Source organism: Columba livia, chromosome Z, assembly GCF_036013475.1.
Source record: "Columba livia isolate bColLiv1 breed racing homer chromosome Z, bColLiv1.pat.W.v2, whole genome shotgun sequence".
Taxonomy (NCBI): Eukaryota; Metazoa; Chordata; class Aves; order Columbiformes; family Columbidae; genus Columba; species Columba livia.
In genome coordinates, this window is record NC_088642.1 from 36,880,974 (window position 1) to 36,902,007 (window position 21,034).

The following is a 21,034-nucleotide window of genomic DNA, read 5'->3' on the forward strand; positions in this document are numbered from 1 at the left end:
ACTAAATTGAACCAGCGGGCTGATTATTTAGCCCCGATCAGGGTTCTACACTATCCCAGAGGGATAGTGTACAAGAAGAGTGGAGACGGTTATCTGAATGGCTGCACATTAAGTGAGGTCACTCCAGAAAAGTGGATCTTTATTATGAGTGCCAGTCCTAGTGGTAGCCAGTGTCTACGAAAATATATGAAGTAAGTCTTAGAGTCGAGCACCAAAATCACCCAAATCAAGCCCTGGCTCAGAATATCAAACAAGGCAAGGCTTTTTGGACTACCTGGCAGGATGACTATGTTGGGCCATTAAAACCATCTCATGGAAAGAAATACATCCTGGTGTGGGTAGAGGTGGTATCAGGACTGTTGATGGCTGCAGCTGTTTGCACAGCCACTGGCAACCAAACAATATGAGTGTTGTGAGAATGGTCTAGTGTTCTATATACTCATGAGTGCATTCAGCATGGCAATGGGTTGCATTTTATGGTCGCAATAGTGCAAGACTGGGCTCCAGGGAAAAGTATTCAGTGTGCGTTCCATATCCTGTATTATCACCAAGCCAATAGGATTGTAGAACAAACTAATGGCTTAATCAAAAAACACGCTGACGTCTCAAGACTCAGTTGGGATGTGCATCTATCACAGGTGGTCTTCATTGTTAATAACTGTTGTGGGAGTTATGGGAACCCCAAAACCAGAGAATTCTTTCCTGAGAGACCACTGATGGGTTACCACCATACCCCAGGCAGCGGAAGGAACCAGGTTGCTGAAGATGGATGTGGGCAAAACTGTCATAGTGAAACTCTTGCATTGGTACAGTGCTAATGACCCTGGCAAAACCCAGAGACTTGTATGCCTGCAAGGCCCTAGATGAGAATGGAAAATCCCACTGTATTACCACCTGGTGGATAATCCTGACTTCTAACCTGAAAGCCCAGTTCCAAAGAACTGAGAACCAGCCTTATGTTTTCTTAGAGGATGATGAAGAGATACACCATCCTATCACTCTTACTAGTGGCAACAGCAACCAACACAGATGACATGTATCTAGGTGATGAGGAAGGTGATGGTGGGACTTGCCTGAATTACGAACCTGAGATCATGTCATGGTCTGTTTACCCACCCTCAGGTCCAGGGAATATCCCTTGCCCATTTTTGTACAAGCTATGAACATTTCACTAGCTCTTGAATTAACAGGGGGTCAATATAACAATTATAGCTGGAAGTTCTGGAAAGGTAGGAGGGTATAGGCTACACCCATATCATTTATAGCTGGTCACTGGGCACAATAGATGCCAGTTCAGTATGGGATGGCAGGTGTAATTATAGTTTCCAACCTACTCACAAAGCCACAGGGTGGAGTCCCATTGGCACTACACCTGGCCCTGAGGTCCCATGGGGAACCACCAAATGCAGCTCTCTGTGGTATGTTGATGACCACTTCTTAGGTATACACCAAGCAAGTAAATGCCTCTTGGTGTATCAAACATCCCAACAGTGATAATGTTGAGTGCCTTAGCATGTGTAATAATTCATTTGGCTGCCCTCCTAACCAAACATGGGCCAGGTTCATTTAGGAACCTATCTGGTGTGGAGGGAAGAATAAGGCATGCCCAGTAGGGGAATCTCTGCTTTGGAATTGTCAGACAGAGATTGAATGTAAGGAAATAGACAAAACAACACTGTTGTGGCAATACCCACTTACCCAGATAGCCTTGATAAAAGGCTGCCTATGCAGTAATATATTTTTGACCTTCCATCCTAAATTGTAACAAGAGATGCTATTGTTGCCCTCTCACCACCATTCCAGGCTTGTGCCAAACAACCTGTGTCACAGCACCAACTAATTTAGTGTAGGCATGCTCCAGTGGTCACCTGTTTTCATGATTGTAACTGGCCATCCCCAAACCAGCCTGCACATTGGCTGTGTGTACTGTTTGCTCTACATATCAGGAAGGGCCATGCCACAGCAGTGGTGGGATAGCATGCCAAGGGATGTACGGATGGGGTGGAAAAAGGCCTTAACTAGGACTGGGTGACAGCTGGAGCCAATCTTTGGGATGGGAATCACAATGATACAAAACTGCCAAGCTAGCCAAAAGATAAGCTGGCAGCCAGAAGTGCTAATGAACTTTACGCATGACAGCATAGGTTTTCTGGACCACTAGCTACAGGAAAACAATAAGACAACCATTCAAACCCAACTTGATGCTGTTGAAGGAGGGAGGTATATGTGGACAGCTGAACCTATTGTCAGGCATTTGTTGCATCGACATCCCAAATGTTTCAGTGCCACTGATGGGGAAGATGGCCAAAGACACAAGAGTGCTGCTGCACTAGGGATTAACTGGTTGGGGAAGGTTTTTAACACATTTGGGTTTTCCTTGTTCATATGGCTGACTAGCCTTCTACGATCTTCGATAACAGTTGTATTTGTTGTAATTTGTATTATTATAACCTGCATTAAGAGCACCATAAAGAAACCCATGTCCACCATGGAGTATAACCCTTTAAACCCTACTCCTGAAACTGACATTCCCTTAAATCCTACCAGTAGCATTGAGTTGGTCTTCTCGAAGCAGCAGGTCTGTGATCGGAACCTCTCTCCTTAGACTGGGATACCGTCTAAGGAGACTTCCTGGGGCTGAGTCCCCTCACCTCCCTCTTGGTGATTATTTCTTCTGGTTATGTCCTTGACAGAGCCCTTGATCCTCACCTGGGAGAGCAATTATTTCTTCTGGGTACCTTAAGAGAGCTTCCCCTTTTGTGAGTGTGTGCATGCTTTGGATTATCATTCTTGTGTGTCAAATTGCAGTAATTATAGCCTCGCGAGTACTCTGGACTTGTGGTGGGTTAAATATTATTGGAATGCTGGTTGCTTTTGGATTACCTTTTGGATTACTTCCCATTGCTCATCAACTTCTGTTGTTTGGTTTTGGCTTTGTTGCAAAACAGTTTGGTGCACCTACGTGACAATGAGATATTTTTTAAAAAGCAGTCCACTGAGATTACACTGAAGGGACTAATCAGAAGAGGAACAGAATTCGTTAATTTGAAATCTTCTCATAGAAAATATGATAGTAGTTTCTTAATATCAAAAGGCACAAGCGAATAAAGCACAAAGGTGATTTGAAGACACCTCTATCTTTTATTCTTCAAATCAAGAAGAATGAAGTCAGCACTTGAATCTCCTAACTGGTTTTGCAGTCAGCTTTGAGAATAATGTGAAGGTAGATTTTTTGCAAGGCAAGAGTTAGGGGGAATACCATAAAATATATAAACCACAGAATAAAAATAATTCAGGAAAATCATGGTTTTTCTTCCAGATGCGGAGACTTCATTCTGCATTTCATTTTCATACACACCATATTCCAATGGTATCCAAAAAGGAAACCATTTGGGCTAGCTTTTCTACTTTCTGCCTATAGCAAAAGAATAGTCAGTATTTGTCCTGACCGACAAACAGCACATAAGAGAAAAATACAGTAATATGGTGTAGCACAAGTAACAAAACACATTACTTAAAGGAATATCTAACAGTTTTCAAAACTTCATAAGGCTTTAGCAATACTTTAATAAGGAAAATTAGCCCCATTCTCTGCCGTATTTGGTTTTAGACGGCACTTTCAAGTGCAGCTGCTCCAGCAAAAAATATTTATTTTGCTTTCCTGCCATCTTGTGGCTTGTCGAGGGTTTAGATTGTGGGGTGACAATAAAACCCTGGCAGATGTATTGTTAACCTCCTCTCCCACCACTTCCCCCTTTTGCCCCTCCCTCTCCCCCCTTCCAACTAAGGACAGGTGATCGGGAGGGAAAGAAGGACAGAGAGAGGAGAGTTGGAAAAATTAAAAATGTTTTACTAATGCTACTAATAAGAAGAGAGAAAATAATACAAAATATACAAAACCAATCTTGAAAGTCTCAGCAACTGCAGAGCCAGCAACCAAGGTCCTGGATTGCATTCTGCAGCCAATCGGAGCTGGATTCAGTCTCTCACTAGGCCTCAGTTCGCAGGGACAGCTCGCAAGGTCCTCTCCTAATTTGCCATAAGCAAAAGGAAAAGAAGAAGGAAGGAGATCCTCGTGATCTCCCACTTTTACATGAAGTATTCACGTGAATGGAATGTTATACACAGTTGGTCAGTTTCTTGGTCACTTGTTCCTCGTCGCCCCCTCTCGCGAGATGTCCATCTGCGCTTATCAATAAGTTTGCATTCCATTGCTAGGTTTACCAAAACATGTGTCTGGTTCTCCAGGAAAATGCAGCTAATATGAAAGCTTCAGCTGACAGGCAAAATTCACTAAAAGAAAAACTTGTTTTTTAACAAAACCAGGACATGGCTTAACTGCAAAATGCACTTTTTTTTTTTTTTTTTAAAAAAAAAAGCAGTACCATTGCTGGTTTGTGAAAAATACTTTTTAAACACTATTTGGCCAAAGCTGTGCTCCAGACGACCACCCCTCCTACGTAAACAGCACCACAGCTTGCAATAGCATGGATCTTCAGTCCAACGAGTTTCTCTAACAACAGAAAGAAATTGTGTTGACCAGTCCAGATCTCACCGCGGAGGCAATGGGTCATTCTGTCTTCCAGAGGCTGTTCCCTTGACCAAGGTCTGCCTAAGGCAGTGACTGTCTTACTGCATTCACATTTCTTATTTAAATAGACTAGTTCGAAAGTGATTGTGTGAGAAGTGAGCTGAATTCCAGTCTGCCTCACGCATCAGCAGAGACAAATGCTGCCAGTCCTATACCAGTGAAACACGCAAGATTTTTAGCTATGCTTCTCATCATCTGGAAAGCCGCATTTGGGAATATGTATGAATGCTAAGAATCCAGTCGTAGCCTTTTAGATTTATTTTGCATTTACAGGGCATGGTCCAGGCTGCCAAATTAATACAGCTGATTTAATACAGCTCATATTAGGCAAACAAACATGAACTACTAATGCCATTTCCACACTTTTATGTGGGCCAATCAGCAAAAAAATAAAGAAAGACTGGCTTTCCATCACCCTCTGATAGAAAAGCAGCACATTGTACACTTACCTAAATCCAGCCGAACAAGTTAAATAACGAGTTGAAGATCAGACATCAGGAATATTAGAGGGTTTATACTTCATTGCTGTTGTTGTGGCTTATTTTTTAATAAAATTGCAAGAATCACAGCTAGCTGACTATCTAGAACAGCTCCACTGACTGAACTACCTAATAGCAAAACAAAGTCATTTGTTTTCTTAATATCTGTGATATATTTCTATGAAAAAAATATTTTGCCATGCTGAATTAGAAAGAGTCTCCTACCACAGATGTATGGTCACTTGGATTTAGTGGCTCATGTGACAGTGAGTGAATAATATTTGTGCATGTTTTTAGCTAGAAAAAAACACTTAAAGAGTCAAGATTTCACTGGCTGATGTTCCAAGAGAGTCAGACTTCTCTAGCAGTTTTCCTGTCAGTTGAAATCCTATGCTAGTCTGACTGGAAATACCAGGAGTGATTAAAGGCAAAACACTTCTAGTGGTCTACTACCTAGGGAGAAAATTTCTGGGCCACATAATTTTGGATGACTCAGAAGAAAGTTTCAAGAAAAATGGTTTTAGTTAAATAACAGGCCTGCTGTGCAACTTGCAGAATGCTCTGTTCAGGACATTTCAAGACTGTGGTTTTCCAAACAAGCTTCTTATGGAAGTTCAACCTTCAACTGTTCTACTTACAACTGAATTACAAACCTGGATACTCGTCTTTTATTTCTCTGACAGAGAACATGAATTGAGTGGTTAGAGAGATTAAAAAAAATCTTAGGAGTCAACTGCTGGTGAAAAGTAACTGTAAGATTTCTCACAGGATCCTCACAGAGAGGCTGTTAAATACCAGCTGGATGAGCAGACAGTGAGGTGGATTGAGAAAATGGTTGAACAGCCTGGCCCAGAGGGAGATGGTCAATGGCAGAAAGCCTGGTTGGAGCAGCATCCCCCAAGGGTCAATACTGGATCAAATCCTGTTCAACATCTTCATTACTGAGTTGGATGATGGGGCAGAGTGTACCTGCAGCAGGTTTATTGATGACACCAAACTGGGATGAGGGGCTGATATGCCAGAGGGCCGTGTGGTCACCCAGAGGGACCTGGACAGGCTGGAGAAATGGGCCAACAGGAACCTCATGCAGTTCAACAACAGGAAGTGTAAAGTCCTGCAACTGTGGGGAAAAAATCTCAGGCACCAGGAGATACTGGGGACTGCCAAATGGAAAGCAGTTTGGCAGAAATAGACCTGGGCATCCTGCTGGACACCAAATTGAATGTCAGCCACCAATATCACCTCTACTCAGCACTGGTGAAGCCACACTTGGAGTGCCATGTCCAGTGCTGGGCTCCTCAGTACAAGACAGACATGAACATACTAGAGGAAGTCCAGCAAAGGGCCAAGAAGATGATGAAGGGACTGGAGCATCTCTCCTAGGAGGAAAGGCTGAGAGAGCCGGGACTGTTCAGCCTGGAGAAGAGAAGGCTCCCCTGAAGGGAAGGTGCAAAGAGGCCAGAGCCAGGCTTTTTCAAGTAGTGCCCAGTGAGGGGACCAGAGGCAATGGGCACACACTGAAACACACAATGTTCTCTCTGAACATCAGGAAACAATTTTTCACTGTGAGGGTGACTAAACACTGGCACAGGTTGCCCAGGGAGGTGATGGAGCCTCCATCCTCGAAGATACGCAAAAGCTGTTTGGGAATGGTTCTGAGTACCCGGCTCTAGGTGGTCCTCCTTGAGCAAGGGATTTGAGCAGCTGACCTCCAGAGGTCCCTACCAACCTCAAACATTCAGTCATTCTGTGATTCTGTGACTGTGCAGAAAAGAACAGTTTTAGAGGGCTATAAATCCCCTGTGTTTTGTGCAACACAGGAGGCCTGGCACTAGAACATCTGAATCTTAACATGGACCTTGGATCCTGTGCCAAGGCACCAAACATGCAAACCTGGCATATGTGGAGTGTTCTCTAAGTTGCACAGTTAAAAGCAGCATATCTGAAAGAAAAAAAACAAACAAAAAAACCCACAACATTTTGAACTGTGTTTGCTGTTTTACGTACCTTCCTCTGCTTGAAATTAATGCGATGTCTTGCACCAGTGGGCAGGCTCAAGTAAGTTCATGTCCAGTGTCCTGGTAACGCTGAAGACAATAACCAACTCAGGAAAATTGATCAGTCAGAAGAAAGTGATGGAAAACACAATATTCATGACCAAATTAAGCACTGGTCTCGGAAGAGATCAATTATCAATCAATCATTCATAGCACTCTTCAACATCATACAGACGTGACTAATCTGAAAAAAAAAAAAAAAGGAACTGTATACATCTAATCCTAACATCTTGCAAGTATGTTAGAGGTATTGAATATTGGAATATTGAGTATCCAGGGGTGTTACAGAAGATGCACAGAGCTCCTGTGCTTGAGAAACTTACTGTTTGAGCTGCCAGAGCAGCTTTCAAGAGACCAGGCAGCCTTCCATTAAAACACATCTAGCCCACGGAAAAACGACACTTTTCTGCAGACAAGGTCTTATTCAAAAATCATCATCTTCCAATAAAAGCTTGTCATTCCCCACTTCAAGACAAAGAAGTTTCTCTCTAAAAAAATGAACAACTTACATCAGTGGTTTAAACTAGGTGATGGCCCATGGAGAAAAAGAACGTTATACTCAAGGGCAAGGAAACACTAGACTTCAAGAAATGCAACAGAGCAGGGAAGGATGAAGAAAGCAGCTAGACTTTTTCACTCACAGGAAGATGACAGCCGTCTAAAGGAAGACCGGTGAAATATGTTCCTATGCTTTTGGCTCAAAACTCCTCTGTTGATTCTGTATTGTAAAATTTCAAGGATTTTGTTTGTTTGTTTAGTCTCCCCTTAAAAGCACGGTCTTTGTTTAGAGACCCATTTTTATTTAAGGAAGAATGGCCAATAGCTGTAAACTGCAAGGGGAGCTAGGGGTAGTTCAAAAAGCTTGGTGTAAAGACATGTATTGAGAACGCAACCACGTTCAAAGCATTCATTTTTGGGAGCCAGCACTGCCCCAAATGAACAACATTCTACCACAGAAAGATCTGTTGTCTTCCCCACTCTTTCTAACCGCCTGCTTCCTGCCCCATCTTTTTTTGTGCTTCCAAGAGTTTACTTTTTTTGCGTGGATGTTGGCCCCAAGTGATTCTGTTGCACTGAATTGGGTGAAGTCCAGTAAACAGTGCAGTTCTGCAGAAACAAGCAGTTAAACATATTTAGAGGCTGGCTTCAGCTGTGGGCTGACCACAGGTGCTGCCTTATTCCTAAGAAGAATCTGGTCTGCTTGCTGCTTTACAGAGCAAAGCAACACCCCAGCACTTCCTCAGGAGCCTGATCCATCACATTGCAAGCACTGCTGACTGAAAGCAGGAGTATCTCAGCCTTTCTCACCACAGTGTGTCCCTTGCCTATGAGCTGCACCATCTTAAGCCCTTCATGGCGGGGCAAACATTTATTTTTTCAGTTTCAGACACTGTGGCAAGCGATAGTTAAAAGCACCCCGGGAACACCAACCCAGGGCAGCTCTTCACCGCGCCTGGCCCCATCAGCACTTGCAGGACAGGCCTCAGCTCAACACCAAAACTACAGGGCACTTACAACCGTGAAGCTGCAACCCCGTGTAAACCTTCATACAGCCGTGGTAAGAAAGCCTGTACAAAGAGACAGTAACCGGCCACACATGAGAACACGAGCGACCCAGCCCGGGGACTGAGGCTCAGCCTGCTCCCAAGCACAGTGATGCTGTCACCCCAGACGACCGGGCCCGGCCCGGCGCTACCAGCACAGCAGAAGGGACCCCCGAGGTCCGCCGCGCTGCCCCAGCCGCACGGCCACGCTCCGCCGCGGCGAAGCGACAGAGGCAGCTGAGGCGGCTCAGCGGACGCGGCGCCCCGTCGCGCCCGCCTCCCGCTGCCGGTGAGCGCTCGGAGGCCGCCCGTGGCGCTTATCCCCGCCCCCTCCCATCACGCCACTCCCTCCACCCAATCAGAGCGCCGCGCGCCGTCGTTCCTCCGGGTGCTGACGACGCGCCGGTGACATGTCGAGAGGTCGCGTGGTAGGAGCAGGCGACGAGCCACCTCCACCATCCTCGGCGGATCGCGCCGCCATTGGCTGTGCCGGGAAGCCGGCAGCGCTCTCATTGGCTGCCGGCGTCGGGTGTTGCGCAGCGCTGCCGGCACTGTCGCCTGCGGGAGAGCCGGAGGTGGCGTAAGGTGGCGGCCGCAGGTGAGCACGGGGAGCTGGGGCCGGAGCCGGAGCCGGGGTCCCGACAGCCGCCCGCTGTCACCTGGACCGAGCCGGGGAATGTGTGTGTGTACAGGGAGGGGCTGGGGGATGGGGGCAGTTTCTCCTGTGTTCCCAGCGCGTGGATTTGCGTCGCGCTGTCGCTGACGTCCCTCATGGTGTGTCTGCTTCTGATGCCTGTGTCTGTGTAACCTTAACGCAGGCGGAAAGCAAATGGATCTCCTGCCAAATTCAGCACCGCTGGCTACGAAACTGCGGAACACTCTGATTCAGTACCACAGCATCGGAGACAATGAGTGGCGGGTTGTGAAGAAAACTGTGAGTGGTCTGGGTGGCTTCGTGCCTGCAACCCAATTTGTTCTCTCAGGGGGGAAAAGAGCTGCTTCTGCTGTTCAACACGGGTGTCAAACATTTGGCAAATTATTGCAGGGCTTTCATATGAGATGCCCTGTGAAGCCAGCCTTCTAGGATGGTATATCTTTACATGACAGAGTGTGATTTTCCTGTTTGCAGGTATACTTTGTCATCCCTGATACCCTTTTTCAGGGAGGTACCTCACAGTAGAATCCTGGCTGTGCAGGACTATAGGCTTTTCTTAAAACAAAATGTGAAATACTGTTAGCACTAGCAGTATTACAAGATGCTTGTACTTTCAACAAACCAGCTAGTAGGCTCTGCTGGCCCCTGAAATCTCTTTTGCCTATAAAGCTTGAACTTGTTATGCTTCAGGTTCCAAATGACTTCCTCTTAGAAACTGAGATAATTCTCAATTCTTTCTCTTACATTGCTTCGTGTTTCCTTTGCTTCAGAGCCCCCACATTATTTTGAGTTCCCTTCTGTGAACGGGAATGCACTTCCTCCTTTCTCCAAGCAGTTTGCCATACCCTTGTTTTGAGCTGCTTGGCTTTTCTGAGTCCTGCGTCATCAACCTAAATAGACTTTGCTGGTGCATCAGCTGTAGGCTGGGTGAATACTTTTTAGTCCTGTCCTGCGCTGGAGGTGGAAATGTATTTTGGTATCTCAGTAATGCAACATGTTAGGACTAGTGTGATAAATTTCTGGCTTTCCACTTTTGTTACAATAGTTTGGGTGGGTCTTGTATTTTTTTTTATTATATTTTTTTCCTTCATGACCAGACATTGGTAAGAGAGGGTCAGGTGTTCCAAATGTACCTTGATTATTTGCAAAATTAACAAATTCATTGTCTAGGAAAGGTGAAACAGAGTATCAAAGGTTTTCACTGTTGCAAAACACCTGCACCACTTCCGCTCTGCTAAATGCTAAGTCTTATACCTATAAGATTGTTTTCCTTTAGGAAGTTACCTGAGTCTCACTGTTTCAGATCACGTTAACCCCCCAGATTTTACCCCTGTTCTTTTCCAGTCTTCCTTCCTTCCTTCCTTCCTTCTTTCCATCCTTCTTTCCTTCGTTCCTTCCTTCCCTCCCTCTGTCCATCTGTCCATCCATCCGTTTTGGTACTGTGACACGTAAAAGAAATTCAGAGCTTTAGCTACCTGCTGGGAAGATGTTTTTTGCCCCTATATGTCTTAAACATTTCTGGATGTAATACTTATACCACTGCTCTTTAGGACATTTGGTTCTTTGTGCTTTTGTAATCATGATTGCAAATAAAAAGGTGCTATATAGTACCCTCTTTAACACCGAAATTCAGAGATTATGCACAGAGGTTCCATTTTGTAGTTATATAAAAATCAGAAGATAATATTTCTTTATTTCCTCTAGCTAACTTTAAAATGAATAGACTACTGCTTGCAAGACACTCCTAGTCAGGCATCTAGGAGAGAAGGGTAACTTCAGCTTTCGTGTCTGCCACTGTCATCACCTCCTTCACACATCTGCTTGGTCCTGTGTTACAGGAGTGCAAGCAGAAGTTGTGTGGTCTTCCTGTCTGAATAGTGTCCAGATAATGGCTTTCCAGTGGCCTTTTAATTGAAAGGCTTTACCTAGTAATGTGGTTCCATTATTGTATGTTTTCAGAGTAAACTGTCTTGGCCTGTCAAGCACTAGGTCTGCATAGACTTCTATTGTTTGACGCTGAGAAGGGCAACTGACTGATTTGTATTTTTAAAGAACAGGCAATTAAAAGTAAAAGATGTCTGAAAGGTCTGCTTCTGTTTTTAAAAAAATGTACAAAAGTGCCCAGGTTAGTGAGCACTTTGAGGTGAACCATATTTAAAGATAAAGTAATTTGCTTTTCTTCAGAAAAACTGAAGCATTTTCTGGACATCTTGCAATTGTATTTAAGTGATAATGAACATTGTATCTTCCATTTTCTTTCAGAAAGATGCAACTGTGTGGCGTAAACCATCAGAGGAATTCAGTGGATACCTGTAAGTTTGCCTGGAGAGTGTGTATGATTTTAAGGTTCCACAGATGTTTTGTAGAATTTAGAAATGAAGGCTGTGGATTCTACAGCCCTCAGCTACACAAATTTTCAAGAGGGGAAGCTAAGTGGATTGTCTAATGTGCCAGTACCATTTCTTTTTAGTGTTACACTTTGATGTTTTAGCATTGCATGGTGTCTAGAGCAACAAACAATGAAAACTGTGTAACATACTACAAAACTCCCATTGGCTGAAGTGGACAACAACATGTATCCACACCTTTTAGAAAGATGGTCTGCAAACAAGATTATCGAGTCCAGGTTCAGTAGGTCCAAAGTGTTATTGGGTGACAGCCCAGCCAGTGTGTGGACTGTTACAGTGACTATACAACTGCAATAGAGTAAAATGTCAAGTGTGTAGTTGTGGGAAAGATGTGTGACATAAAGGCCCTTCCTTTGTGAGTTTCTCTATCTGGGTTCTGTTGGTATTTGTAGATTTAGGTAGAAAAATAGTTACTAGAACACAGCACTAGAAGACAGAACTGAAGAAACAAAATGTTGTGTGAAAAGGCAGTGTTTGAAAGTAACTTAAGGACTGGTGTGCTCTCTGGAATTTAAGTCCTGTTAAATCTGCAATAGCTGATGGCTGCAGACACCAAGAGTCTGCTGACTCTGCAGGACCATTGGCATGCTGGCATCAACAGGTTGTGTAACTCGAACCACTGCCAAGAGGGCGGTGGCTTCTTCGTGCAGATGAAGACTCCAGGATTGTGTATACACCTGGTGGAATAAAGGATGTATTGAAGAACTTTCCAGACACCCACTGAGAAGCCACTGGCATGTTCACATGGTCCCAGTTCCAAGTATAGAGTTGTGATTGGCTCTAACTAGGTAATTATGAATGAATATGGGTGAACTGCACAAGTGAATAGATCAATCTGTTCCTTGACTAGTTACTTACTATTAAGAACAGCTTGATGAATAAGAAGTATTTTGAAAATAGTGGTCCTGATGGATTACTCCCCTTCAGGATCCAGATGCCCAGTAACTGAGGTAAACAAGGTCTCTGGTGTCTACTAAAAATTTCTCATAATGAATGTCCTGTAATGTCTTATACCATGTTATTTTAGTTGGTACTGTTATATGCCACCACAACCTAATATAGTTTCTCATTAGCTTGGTTCTACTACTGTTACTTCTACTCTATGAAAAATGTTTTTCCCAATACGTGTCCAGTTCTGGGCTCTCCAGTTTAAGAAGAACAAGAAATTACTGGAGGGAGTCCAGTGGATGGCTACAAGGATGATTAGGGGTCTGTAGCATCTTTCTTACGAGGAGAGACTGAGAGAGGTGGGCCTGTTGCCTCGCTTCTGTTTCTGGCAAAATCATGGAGAAGATTGTTCTGGGAGTTATTGAAAAACATCTGAATAACGTAATCATTGGTCACAGCCAGCACAGGTTCATAAGGGGAAAGTTCTGTTTAACAAACTTAATTTCTTTCTACCACAAGGTTTACCTACCTAGTTGGCCAAGGGAAGCCTGTTGATATTTTTGGATTTCAGTAAAGCCTTTGATACTGTCTCTCACAGTATCCTCCTGGAGAAGATGTCCAGCACACAGCTGGGTAAACATGCAATGCAGTGGGTGAGCAACTGGCTGAAGGGCCAGGCTCATAGGGTTCTAGTAAATGGGGTTATGTCAGGCTGGGGATCAGTCACTAGCGGGGTTCCACAGGTATCCAGCTTAGGGCCAGCACTCTTCAATGTCTTTATAAATGTTTTGGACTTGAGGGATTGCTTAGTAAGTTCACAGATGACAGAAATTGGGAGGAGCTGTTAACACTCTCAAAGGCAGAGAGGCCCTACAAAGGGATCTGGACAAATTGGAGAACTGGGCAATTACCAACCACACGAAGTTCAACAAGGGCCAGTGCCAGATTTTGCACCTGGGACACAGCAACCCTGGCTGTACGTACAGACTGGGGGACAAGATGCTGGAGAGCAGCTCTGCAGAGAGGGATCTGGGGATTCTGGTCAACGGCAAATTGAACATGAGACAACAGTGTGTCCTGGCAGCCAAGAGGGCCACCCATGTCCTGTGTGCATCCAGCACAGCATTGCCAGCTGGGCGAGGGCGGTGATTGTCCCGCTCTGCTCTGCACTGGTGCGGCCTCACCTGGAGCACTGTGTGCAGTTCTGGGCAACACAGGATAAAAAGGATATAAAGCTACTGGAGAGTGTCCAGAAGAGGGCTGCAAAGCTGGTGAAGAGTTTGGAGGGGAAGTTGTGTGAGGAATGGCTGAAGTCACTTGGTTTACTTAGCCTGGAGGAGACTAAGAGGAGACCTCATCATGGTACACAGCTTCCTCTTGAGGGGAAGAGGAGGGGCAGGCATTGAACTCTTCTCTCTGGTAACCAATGGCAGAAACTGATGGCAGGAGGATGTGCCAGGGGAGGTTTAGTTTGGACATTAGGAAAGGGTGCTTCACACAGTGGGTGGTGGAGCATGGAACAGACTCCCTAGGGAGGTGTCACGGCTCCAAGCCTGGCAATATTCAAGAAGAAACTGGACGATGCCCTCAGACACACGGTGTGAACTGTGGGGTTGTCTATGCAGGGACAGAAATTGTACTTGATGATCCTTGTGGGTCCCTTCCAACTCAGGACATTCTGTGATTCTGTGTGATTGTATTGCTGCTTTCCTTTATTTTTGCTTTCATTAATAGCTTAAGAAGAAGGCTGAGAGGGGTCAATGCTTACAAATATCTCAAGGATGGGTGTCAAGAGGATGGGACCAGACTCTTTTCAGTGCTGCCCAACAGTAGGATGAGGGGCAGTGGGCACAATCTGAAGCATGGGAGGTTCCATCTGAATATGAGGAGAATTTTCTTTACTTTGAGGGTGCCAGAGCACTGGAAGAGGCTGCCCAGAGAGGTTATGGAGTGTCAGTTCTCCAGTTCTCTGGAGACATTCAAAAGATATCTGGACTCATTCCAGTGCAGTTTACTCTGGGTGAACCTGCTTTAGCAGGTGGATTGGACTAGGTGATCTCCAGAGGTCCCTTCCAACCCCAGCCATTCTGTGATTCTGTGTGATTGTATTGCTGCTTTCTTTTATTTTTGCTTTCATTAATAGCTTGTTGGTGGTGGACTCCCTTGTGCACTCAGCAAGAAGTGCATAATATCCAGTTGTTAGAGAAATAAACATTATGATTTTTTTTCTGAGGAAGGAGTTTTCTGTTTACTAAATATTGATTGTAGTGTAAGGACAAAGTTTCTCAGCAGAATATCTATTACAGAGAAGGACAGGTGCACCCGTAAGTCTTTTTCTGTACTATTTTTCTGAAACAATTGTCCACTGACCATAATTCCAGGTACCAAGGTATTACAGTATATGTGCTGCTGCAAATTAATGGAATATTTTAAAATTTTTTTTTTAATTTTAAAAGGAAACATATGTTTTTCTAGCTACAAAGCTCAAGGAGTGGTGGAAGACGTTACTAACAGAATAGTGGATCATATTCGCCCTGGACCTTATAGGCTAGACTGGGACAGCTTAATGACTACTATGGACATCATAGAAACATTTGAAGAGGTGAAGACTTGTTTTGATTCTTAAGGGAAATGTGTATATATACGTACATTGATTTAACAGCACAGCAGAGCAGTAGTTCCAACAAATACTAACATTTTTCTGCCTGTTTTCTGCATGCACATGGGATATTGTCCATACATGTGGTGGGTGACTTCAAATGAGGCTTTCTGGATGCACAATCCTGTTCTGAAGCTTGAAGTTCAGCTTTCCATCCATGCTAAAACTAAAGGGGTGAAACTTGGTTGGTCCCATTTCTCTCAGACCTAGGAGCTCTGGTAGCCTCTAATAAAATTTACATATATAGAGCTACAGTGTGGTGTTTGGCATGCCAAAGCCTTTTCATGCAACTTGCTTTCTTCCATTCCACAACAAACAAAATTGTGGGTATTAATGATCCACACATACAGAAGTTACAACCTCTCCGTCTTCCTGAAGGACTGACTTCACTGTGTGGCAAAGTTTTGTGCTGGAAGCCAAAATAATTCATACCTGAGGGGCAGGACTTGCTAAAGAAAGGTAGATTGGAAGTTGATTGCAGAAGAGCTTGTAGCCTTCCTTTGGTTACTGGGGACATTCATTATGACTTCAAAACCCAGTGGACATATGTCCTTAACGTGGATTGTCTTTTTCCTGTCCCTTAATGAAGATTTATATGGCAAGGCATTTATATTAGTTATTCCCTAAAGTTTGTTCAAACTCTGTTGTCTTCTAGGAAAGCCTTTTTTGAAGTATTGTTTGCATTCACTTGGTGGCTTAAAAGTACTTGACGCAGCATCTTAGTACCAGGAGAGGCCTCTTGCAATTTGTTCACGGTTCTTTCAGAGTTCCTAAGCAGTGATTAAGTCACACAAAAGCCACATGGCTTTTGGTTCCCAGGTATGGCGCAGGTCTCTAGTTTTAGTCAGTATGGCTTAGAGGTGCCAGATATTCTCTGCCCCTGCAGCTCTCAGTTGCAGACCACAAATACTTACAAACTTCTGGCATTTAAACTGAAAGTGACACAGCTATTCAGACCTCACTGAAGTTGTTTGCACAATGTAGTTCACAGAGGCTGCAACCTTTGTGGAAAAGGCTAGCTGCCTACTAAGATATTTTTGTTTTCTTACCGTCCTTATTCTGTCACTCAACAAGAACTGCTGTGTGATGCGCTACACCACTGCTGGTCAGCTCTGGAACATCATAGCACCAAGGGAGTTTGTTGATTTCTCTTACACTACAAGCTATGAAGACGGTCTTCTAACATGCGGTAAGGCACCACTTATCTCTGCTTAATTCTTATTTTGCAACAGCTGCCTCGCTATGCTTTGATTCAAATTAAGTTTAGTTCTGCAGTAAGTGTTCAAAAATAGTGTGAGATGGTCTCCAACAAGTATTTCCAAGGTATTTTAACATTTTACACATTTAAAGAAGTATACAAGTTACTGGCTTACTCATGAGCCATCCCTGTGTGACGAGTGCTCTGGCTCAGCTCATACAGCAAAGTGGCTGGAGGAACAACTTGATGAACTTACTAGTAAATGTGAGGGAAGTCTTTTTAATGGCAGAATTTCTGTCTGTTGTGGAGATTGGATGAAAGGTGGACAACTTCCATGCATGAAAGTACCCAGAAACTTTAAGTGTGTCTGTCACTTCTACCAAATTCCCTAGACAGAAACTTGTACATTTTAAAATTACTGTACCTTTATTTTTATCTCTCTCAAATTCATTTCCCTTTTTTGTTGTTTGTTTTCCTTGATAGGTATAAGCCTAGACTATGGAGAGGTGAGACCTAACTGTGTCCGTGGATTCAACCACCCTTGCGGCTGGTTCTGCGTCCCTCTGAAGGACTATCCCAGCCACAGTCTTTTGACAGGCTACATTCAGACTGAACTGCGAGGAATGCTGCCACAATCTGCAGTAGACACTGCCATGTCTAGTACCCTGACCAGTTTCTACTCTGACCTCAAAAAGGCACTGAAAACATAAACTAACTGTGACGTAGAAGCCCATGCATTTCTTGCAATCGAATTCTATTGTTTAGCTTAGCATAGGTTAGCTGCTGAGTTAAGAGGTGAGTAACATTTTTCCTGAATGATGCCTGAACCTTTATGTTGAGGGATCCAAAAAACTTTACCAAGTACTTTTTGATGTGATACTTAGCATATATTCCTAATTCACGGCGTGGGATTCCATTTCCTGCTCAGCACTTTGCAGCTGTGTAAGGAGTAGTCCGAATCTCTAAACCCCTGGCTTCCTAGGTAGAAAACACAAGATGCATGTATGGGCTTGAAAAATGCAGCATGACTTTAGCTCTCATGAGCAGTAGTAAGAGCAGGATTTTGCTGTTGCAGGTCACTATACAGGCAGCATCTCATTGAAGATGTAGTTTTGTAATATATATCTTTTTATATTTTTTTAATTTATTTAGTTTGTACAGGTGCATCTGTAGTTTGTTGTGAAAAATTGCTTTGATTTGTCTTGGGGATATTACATAGCTAAGTTGTTAAATGATACTATTCATAAGAAAGCTATTCGCTCTTGTTAGCAAATATAAGTATTCATTATTGGCATTTCTTCAGTGTTGTAACTTAACTAACTGTTGTATATAGCAGTCTCAGTGCATAGATGAAGAAATGCCCTTACAGCTGATCCAAAGCTCATTTAAGTCATCAAGTGTCTTTCCATAGTTTTTAGTGAGCTTTTTTTTCATCACACAGTTGTCAAAATAGCAAAACTCCAGTGGATCTTTTGTGATACTCTGCACTTACAAGGATTTTTTTACTTAAATTTGCCGTAATTGTGTGTGGTGGCTTTTGTTTGTTTGTTTTTGTCTTCCTTAGCTGAAAATCCTGGAATTACTAAAGCAACAGAAAGGACCACTAACTTGCTTTAGGTGTAGGCACTGGTGTAGCCACAATAACTGCGAGTGTGCTGGCGTAGCACACTGGAGTGTAATATCCCTAGACTGATCTTTTCAATAAATGAAATTATCATTGTAAAATATTAGCCACAAGAGGCCAAAGCTCAAGATGCAGAATTGGTCAGATCTGCTGCAGGATGGAGGGTCAGGTTTTTAAGGGAATTTAGCCACCCAGTGATGCAGGCAACTGCTTTCAGAAGATTACCGTGTGTGCTGCTAGGGACCTGAGTTCTGTTTAAAACCTGACATTAAGCTTTTGATGCTAGTATGTGTCATTTCCTCAAGTGAGCTTGTAATTATCTGTGTTCTTTACCTGTGCTAGTAGGGGCAAGTTTAGCTGAGTAGTAGTTTGGGGAGGTACCTTGGTGCCCTAAATATTTTGGGCCCAGTTGTATACATACAATCCAAGGACTGGTAATGAAATCTCAGGAAAAAAAGAAAATTAAAATTAAAATTAAAATTGTTCCCCTGAAATATTGGCTTATTTTGACACTGGCCACTATAGCTGGATTCTGAACAGTGAGGACTGTTATTTCTCATTGCTCAAGCAAAGAAATAGAAAAAACATGACACCAAATATAGTGAGGATTCTTCCCGCATGCTTCATGTATGAAGGCATGTAGTACTGTTTGAGATGGTTAAAAACAATGACTTCAGACGGCCTTTGGTGTCCTCATAGGCACAAAACGTCAACTTCCTATTACATTTTGTGTATTCTGCAGTACCCTTTAAACTCCTTGGTTACTCTTCCCGTCTTTTCTATCTTCCTTTTTTTTTCTCGCTGTACTGGAATTTGACAAGGTGATTTTTCACCACCAAGGACATTAAGGAATTTGTGTCAGCTGACATGCTTTTTCCTTTTTTTTTTTGGTGTATATAGACAAATCAAAATTATTTTTATATTACTAGTATTTTCTAAAAAAAATTTTTTAGGGATGAAGGCAATGTGACAGTCTATGGCACTTTAACTAGTTGCTCTGTGAGTGGATGGAAAAGGTGGCTAAAGACAGGACAATTTTCATGTTTGGCTTCTGTTCCTCATCTAAAACCTCCAACATTAAATCTTGCCTGTGGTTGTGCTACTTACTTTACATACGGAGAAGACGGAGATTTGGCTAACTTCAATTTGGGGTACTCTACCACAGCCTGCTGGGAGGTGGACCAGTACTTCAAGATAGATACTCTTGGAATGGCACAAGGCCTGATCTCAGATTTGGTCAATTTATAAACATGAAATATGATGAATTTAGAAAACATTAAAAGAGTGTATAATTCCTCAGTAATTACAAATAACAAGAACTGATTTGATGGTGTGAGCTGGTGGTTCAACCTAAGAGGTTCATTGCTGTAAAAGTAGCCATAATTCTAGTGAATTCTATGTTCAGATATAATTCTAGTGAAACTAGTGCCTATGTTCAGAAAATAAAAATCAGTCTATCTAAACTGTAGTTTTATCTGACTGTGTTCAGTAGTAAAGAGATTGTATTTATATTTCAAATGCATTTGCAGAATAAATTAAGTCATTTATTCAAACAGACTCATGATGTAGCTTTTTCCGCACCTGTGAAGGTGGATATAGCATTCATTTACTTTTCGGAGAGTTAAGTCTGATGATGTAGTTTGTCTTCAGCTGCATGGTGATCCGTAATTCTCTAAGTTCATCTCCTTAAATTTGAAAGCCAAAAAGCTTGCCTTTACTTAGAAGCATTACTTAGGCTGAGTAAGATGTACAACATGGATTTCTACAAAATTAAAATATCTTGAAAACTGTACAAATAGGATTTTCTCAAAGCTTGAATTCTAAAAAAATATATATAGCTTTTTGTAATGACCCCATTATTGCTGTGGAAGAACTTCATTATTTTGTCTTGGTATGACTTACCTTTTAGCATGACCAGCCTGGCCAGGGCTCTGAGCAACCTGATCTAGTTGAAGATGTCCCTGCTCATTGCAGAGGGCTTGGACTGGATGACTTTTAAAGGTCCCTTCCAACCCAAACTGTTCTATGATTCTGTGTTTAAGAAATGGTTTATTAACCATCAAGTTAATCCAAAACACATTAACATGTAGCACCTCACAGAAGGCATATAGATGTACATTAGGGTTATGACAGATGCTGCAACATGTATTTTGACATTATTTAATTAGCACCTACAGACACCAAGGAAGAAAATGTTTCTCTTACTAAGTCCTCATAAAGGCAGGAGAGTTCTATAGTGTTTGAGTTCTGAGCAAAGACGTGAAGCCCTCTTCTGGTCCTGAGGAAAGAACTGTGACTTCTGAGATACAGCACACTCTTATAGGGCATGTATCGTGTCACCCTCTGCAAAGTGGGGTAGGAATAGGCACAGAGGCCACTTTGGATCCTTGGAAAGTTATTAAGGATATTAATTAGAATTGTTAAAAAAATAGTGATGTTTAAACCTGTTTCCTGGTGAAAGAGAATATGAAGATGAGAGAGATAATAAATCTATGTAGAAGATTAAGTGTTCTCTAGGAAAGAATATACGCTGGAGTCCTAAACCACAATTTAAACTTTGTAATACTTTCTTCCTTTTCAAGTTCTCACTGAGCTGTGCTGGTGACTCAGGTTTACAGTACAGGAAGGGACTGGTTATTTTTGGGTTAACCTTCCTCAGGATTGTGCTGCTAGAAGGGAGAAAACAGACACAGATTATAACAGCACATGACAAGAGATATCTGTGCAGGTTTCACAGCTGACCCACACAATAAGAGATGCCATATTTAGGTGAAGGTGCCCCAAATCGCAATGCCGTATCCAGAACTGTCTCTTCTATGATTTTCTTTAAAATTTCTCTTTCAGTGACTCAAGCCAGTATGGCTACCTAATGATCCTCAAAAAGGTTTCTTTGATACAGGCAACAAAGATGGAGCTATTAGAAGATCAGTT

General features: G+C 42.9%; 1 protein-coding gene and 1 long non-coding RNA gene across 3 annotated transcripts; one reads left to right on the plus strand and one right to left on the minus strand.

Annotated features, from left to right (window-relative positions):
- Window positions 1-3,121: 3,121 nt before the first annotated feature.
- On the minus strand, window positions 3,122-9,042 carry LOC110361481 (uncharacterized). The gene is made up of 4 exons (XR_010468850.1): window positions 8,643-9,042; window positions 7,451-7,615; window positions 7,078-7,311; window positions 3,122-4,029 (listed from the first exon to the last, which is right to left on the minus strand). It is a non-coding gene; the product is annotated as an uncharacterized LOC110361481 (long non-coding RNA).
- Window positions 9,043-9,083: 41 nt separating this feature from the next.
- Window positions 9,084-19,656, plus strand: STARD4 (StAR related lipid transfer domain containing 4). Of its 2 annotated transcripts, none has more exons than XM_065045420.1 (6): window positions 9,084-9,269; window positions 9,490-9,605; window positions 11,589-11,638; window positions 15,098-15,224; window positions 16,356-16,470; window positions 16,963-19,656. In XM_065045420.1, the coding sequence occupies exons 2-6, from the start codon at window positions 9,501-9,503 to the stop codon at window positions 17,187-17,189; spliced, it is 624 nt and encodes a 207-aa protein (XP_064901492.1). In that variant the 5' UTR covers window positions 9,084-9,269; window positions 9,490-9,500; the 3' UTR covers window positions 17,190-19,656. The 2 variants fall into 2 exon arrangements, with proteins under 2 accessions (XP_064901492.1, XP_064901493.1); XM_065045421.1 differs by having other exon boundaries at window positions 9,199-9,269; window positions 15,079-15,224.
- Window positions 19,657-21,034: the final 1,378 nt, after the last annotated feature.

What these genes read in the sequence shown, in the direction of transcription:
- STARD4 (XM_065045420.1), top strand. Translation starts at nt 9,501, where the DNA reads ATGGATCTCCTGCCAAATTCAGCACCGCTGGCTACGAAACTGCGGAAC. An exon ending in GGCGGGTTGTGAAGAAAACT is followed by an intron (nt 9,606 to 11,588) that starts GTGAGTGGTCTG and finishes ATTTTCTTTCAG; the next exon opens with AAAGATGCAACTGTGTGGCG. An exon ending in AGACGGTCTTCTAACATGCG is followed by an intron (nt 16,471 to 16,962) that starts GTAAGGCACCAC and finishes TTTCCTTGATAG; the next exon opens with GTATAAGCCTAGACTATGGA.